The sequence below is a fragment of the Sinocyclocheilus anshuiensis genome, unplaced genomic scaffold (genome assembly GCF_001515605.1).
Source record: "Sinocyclocheilus anshuiensis isolate Anshui unplaced genomic scaffold, SAMN03320099.WGS_v1.1 scaffold534, whole genome shotgun sequence".
Classification (NCBI taxonomy): domain Eukaryota; kingdom Metazoa; phylum Chordata; class Actinopteri; order Cypriniformes; family Cyprinidae; genus Sinocyclocheilus; species Sinocyclocheilus anshuiensis.
Window position 1 is genome coordinate 428,383 of NW_015547712.1, and position 5,681 is coordinate 434,063.

The window sequence follows — 5,681 nt, forward strand, 5'->3', positions numbered from 1 at the left end:
GATTTTTATAATGCATTAGCTTTTTGTCGATCCACTGGTTCACATTTAAAAATATGTAGCAAAAATAGCAGATGGGCTTTTTGAAAAAGCAAATTCGTTCTCTGCCAGCAGGTGTCACTTTCGGAACGGCAGAAATACAGTGGTTTCCCCGGTAACCGCAGAACACAAAGCTGACGTGCAGCGCTCAAGTTTATTCAGTGAAATCGTAGCCTTTTGAAGTTTAATCGTCATATTAATCCATATAGCAATTCTTGTCTTTCCGTCCCCAAAGACCTCTTATAATTTAGACTTTTTGTACCATTTAAGAGTTTGCATGGCTTTAAATGTAAACAATTTAACTGAAGACATTTTAAGGTCCCGCGGAAACCCTAATAAGAACATAGTCCAGTGCAAACATTTCTGTCATGCATTTGGCAAAAAGCTGACTTTTGTTGACTATGAATTTTACCTTTGAAATTTGAGGCAAGTGCAACTCTGGCGTCCCCGTTGTTTGTGAGCAGTGGTGTGATGGCGATTTAAATAAAATACAGATTTCTAAACATATGGGTATCCCCTTGAACTTGGTAAAAAGATAATCTGTTTACCATCTTGACTTCAGAATAAATGGTCAGTTTTTCATTTATTATTTGCTAATGTTAATGAATGTTTACATTAGAGTGCACATCCTACTACGCTGAAATTAATAGGGGAGCGGCTAGAAATAGCGATCTCTCCTGGTTGGAGATAGTATTAACATCATAAACGGAAAGCAATCTTTACATGACTTGCTTTTCAAATGTTTTAAAATTGATCATCCGAGTCTAATATGATCCAGCGGGCCGTTCTAAAAGACACTGCGGGCCGCCAGTTGCCCATCCCTGACATAGATGAAGAATTTAATTAAGAATCTACTTTTTGACTGGTATAAAGTGCATGTATTGTGAATAGGCCTACAATACGAACATCCTGACCTACATGGTTGCTGAAAAGAAATAACAAATATCAATGCTGTATTTTATTATTGATATTTTTGTAGTTCTTGCATTTCCATTGGAGAAATGAAGGACAGCTACTTACTACTGTGGATGTTGCATCTGTTGCTTGTCTGAAAAAAAGAGGTACGCCCTTGCCAAAAATAAGGAAATCAACCTCATCTATTTGGAGCAGAAAAGAAGAGAAACGACAGAATTCAAATTCCTTTTATTAGGTGAGATGATTCTGTTAGTATTTCAATTAAAACTTGTCCACACAATCTCTTTCAGTTGAAGTCATCATGTGTGTTTATTTTTACTTCTGAAAAGACAATTAAATTAAAAACATGATTCTTATACGGGACGGATGACAGATAATGGCAACCAATCAGAATCAAGGACCGGAACTATCCATTTTATAATCAGCATTTTAAAATGTAAAATAATCTAAGTATGAGTAAGTAATTTTTTTTAGGAATCCGATTACGTAATCCAGATTACACGTAAACAGTTACTACCCAGCACAGTACAAGTGCAAGCAAATGAAGGAGCTTAATTTTAAATGCACATTCATTTTATTGGGAATTTGCTACAGCAGTTTGGTGATTACATTTTGCTTAGCTATCAGAAGGCTTGAAATAGTGTGCACAAGTCATATCAGTACAGCCCCAGTCCCCATCCACTTTCACTATGTGGGAAAAGAGCAGCGTGAACACTCTTCAAAATCTCTCCTTTGGTGTTTCACAGAACAAGGTCACCAGGTGGAATAAATGATAGCCGAATTTTCTTTTTTAGATGAACTGAACCTGTTAATTTCATATGCAGCGAAACAATATGATTCATGAACGATTTACCACAATCAGATTAATGACACTGAAGTTGTTCTCACATTATTTACATGCTGAAACCACTCGCTTCTACCTGCTTCCTTCTTTCTGGCTTACTGTAAAAGCGAAGACTAGGTTATCGCATGTGGGGAAAGTAGCTGAGAAATTGCACACCTGCGAGGAAATACGGCAGCAGGAGGATGGGAAAAAAGATAAATTAATGCACACTCATTATGTTCCTGCATGCATCATTTACTGGTTCTGTTTGTGACTCATCTGAGAGCGAATGGATTTGCTTCATGCAATCAGCCAAAAACATGTCTAGGTAGTCCAAAAGAAAGAAAAAAAAGAGAAAGGATATTTTGCATAAAGAAAATAGTCTATTTTTAGGACACTTTATATTATGTGTTAATGAAAAACTTCCTTATTTTCCTTATGCAAAATGCAATCTTTTTTTAGGATGAAATGTGACCTGGACCTGTTTTCTTGAGATTCACTCAACTGCAAATCCCTCACTTCATTTGCAACATTTCGATTTTTATGTCTCCACATCTCATCTGTGTTTTAAATCAGCTGCGCTGTCATTTTTGTAGGGTTTTAGTAACCAAAGCAGCTCCTTCTGAAGGGTTTTTATCATTTGATAGCAAGACAATCGCTGATATGAATGCTCTTATAATGCGCAAAAGTTCCAGTGTTGCGCAATGGCTGAATGCGTCTTTCAGCGACATGCACTTTTGTGTGGCATATTTCTCAGTATCGTTCACCTTATTTTTTCCATCACACATTGTGAAATGTGCTGCTTTTAGACTGCGGTTTACTTGATAGTTCCTTCCCCTAGCCGTTGGCTCTGCTTCAGCTTTTAACCAGCGTCTAACTGGCATTTAACCAGCAACTTTTTTGTTTGTTTGTGTGTCTGTGTTTTCTAGGATTCTCCATTTGGCCATAATCCACGAAGAGGAATGTTTTGCACGTCAATTGATAGACCTGTTTCCTCCAGAGCTGATGGATATTCAGAACAACTTGTATCAGGTATCACGTTAAGAATCTCAATTGCATAACACATTTTGTTGCATTCAATGGATTGGCAAGCGATTTCTGCAGAAACCCGTTCTGCTCGTATTTCATGAATAAGACCCTGAAGGAACAGAAAAGCTGTTGAGATCTTGTATGAATGTTGCAATGAGTTTGGTTATTTTTGTTTCCCCTTTGAGGGAAACTCCCTGAGCGCGTATCAAAGAATGATGGGGGTTTATTACACTCGTTTGATAGCCTTGGTTTCAATTGTTATTTTGAAATTTGGGGTTTATCCGGTGACAACAGACGAGGGGCTTTCTGAAGAAACCCCCTACGCAGACTATAAGTGTGATTGTTATAGTTAGAAGAGCAAAATTAACCATTTATTGACTTTTTGTTGGCATTTTGGTAGAAGGAAGCTGTGGCCAAGTCAACAGACTGATTAATATTCACAGTCATGGAAACCTGGAAATATCAATGAATTACCCTCTAAAGCTGTGTTAAGCATTCAGGGTGTGATGTAACCTCTAAAATAACCACAGGTGATTATTATGATTACTCACAAATTCACCATGGAAAGTGGTGATGCACCTCTGGAATATTGGATGGACTGATGCGTAACTTTCACATTATAATACATCATTTTTGGGGAAAGAACATGATAATGTTTTTGCTTTGAAGAAAAAAGAAACATTAAAGGGTTTCTTTATTAAAAATGCATGCATCAGAGGGTTCAAACTGTGATTTCTAGCCTCAATCTCACTGGAATAGGAACACAAATGTTTCTCGTCGTGCTCTGCTCTAATATATTTTCTCAGAAATCATGAATGATAGAAATGCGTTGGTCAAAAGGCTGGGATCACTAGACATTGTGGATCTTATCCAAAAATGTGACCTTTTTTGTTCAAAATACTCTAGTAGTTAATATGAACATTGATTAATTTGTCTAGTTTTAGATTACAGTCAATTTGAAATCAAAATCAGCCCTGCTTATCGTCAATGATTCACCAGTACGTGCTATTGACAGAAAGAAAATGTCGTCATCTTTCATGAAATGTAATAACTTGCTCTGCCTAAAGAAACAACTTTCCTTTTCTGGAAAGGGAAAACCCAATCCAATATGCAATCCAATCGATTCCCGATGGATAAAAATCACACTATCTTTTCCTACATTAAATATCCTGTTTAGGCCCAAATTGTCACATTATTGAAGCACTGTTTGAGGCTGGATTTGATACTAGTTGGGTTTATTAGATAAGAGGATGTCAGATTTGGGTCTTAAAGCACATCAGGGTGTGAGTCTAAAGGAAACACAGCACAAATCTGACAGTCAGCACTTAAAGCTGTGAGTAATACTGGTGCTGCTGCGCTTTTACCAAAAGCCACGTAATCAACTAAGGCCAGGCCATTGGACATATTACTCACATGTTTCCTTTTGACACAGTCAGTGTGTAACTCCCAGATTGAGTAAACCTGTGCATGGTCCCTCTTCTTAGGAATAAATGAACCCCAGTTCTTATTGTCCTTCCTGGATGTGATTAAAATCAAAAGGGTCTGTGGATTAATGCCATTCTACTATGCTCTTGCTAACCCACACAGGCTAACTGTCAGATCGAGCATGATAGCCTGAAGCATTGGGGTTGTAATCTTTGCATTTGAGACACGGGGACCGTCCCCAGACTGCACATAACCCAACATATCCAGTTGCATTAAAAAATTTAACCATACTTCGGTTCACATGTGCCCTTTTGGCAGATTGGGTTTATATTAATTTAAAAAATAAAATAAATATTTAATAATAAATAAAATAGTGTATGTATTAGGGCTGCATGATTAATCGAATGCGAATGTCATGCGCATTTTGTTAAAAAAGCCAGTTCTGTAATCAGCATGAAATCATCATCACGTGCTTTCAGATGGAGCAGCATTCACTACACAGAGCCGTAGTTCTACACAAACGGCTGTCATATTGGTGTCACGGTTCGGTACGTTTTCGATGCAGCAAAAACAAAGAAATGCCAGAGAAATTTCCTTGATCTTTACATTTTTTTTATTTATTAAAACTAACATCATAAAGTATGATCTTAAAAATATGTTAGACTTTGGAAGGCCTTTTGACCTTTGCCGTTTATCTAAGATGATTTTGGAAGCTTTTTTAACATTAGTTTCTTATTTATTTGGTTCCACCGTGTTTGCTGATTTTCAGTGTTTTATATTTAAAGGGGTCATATGATGCTGCTAAAAAGAACTAAATAAATAATGTATATGTATGTATGTGACCCTGGACCACAAAACCAGTCTTAAATGTCAATATTTCAAAATTGAGATTTATACAAAGCTGAATAAAAATTTTTCCATTGATGTATGGTTTGTTAGGATAGGACAATATTTGAAAATCTGGAATTTGAGGGTGCAAATTTGCTGATTTTCAGTGTTTTATATTTAAACTTTGTAAGTTATTTAGTTTATATTAGGCCTATAGCATAGTGTATTTGTATTCGTTTTGTTAATAAATTAAACATTCTATGTTTAATGTGAGTTTGTCGTACTGTTTTGTTGTTGTCCGTTCAATCAATTGACGCTGAATTGATGCTAATTCACACAGGCATTTACAAGCTATTTAAAAGCGAATAAAAGAAAACTATAACGAACTACTTCACCGTCACAACCTGGAGTACGTTATATTTAATTTCACACACTTAAAGCTCTTTTATTTTCCAAATGTAATAGGATTACTCCAACGAATCGTTCGGTTTGTAAAGCGTACCGAACCGAAAGCCTCGTACCGAATGGTTCAATAGGAATACGTGTATCGTTACACCCCTAATATACTGTATATATCAGGGGTGGCGAACTCCGGTCCTGGAGAGCCGCAGTCCTGCAGAGCTCA

General features: G+C 36.7%; 1 protein-coding gene across 1 annotated transcript in view; it reads left to right on the forward strand.

Annotated features, from left to right (window-relative positions):
• LOC107704051 (NF-kappa-B inhibitor epsilon-like) overlaps positions 1-5,681 on the forward strand; it is a 20,592-nt gene that overhangs the window by 5,542 nt on the left and 9,369 nt on the right. The window contains exon 2 of the mRNA XM_016506889.1: positions 2,704-2,806. Coding sequence (XP_016362375.1) covers positions 2,704-2,806 — 103 coding nt within the window. The remainder of the gene's footprint in view (positions 1-2,703; positions 2,807-5,681) is intronic.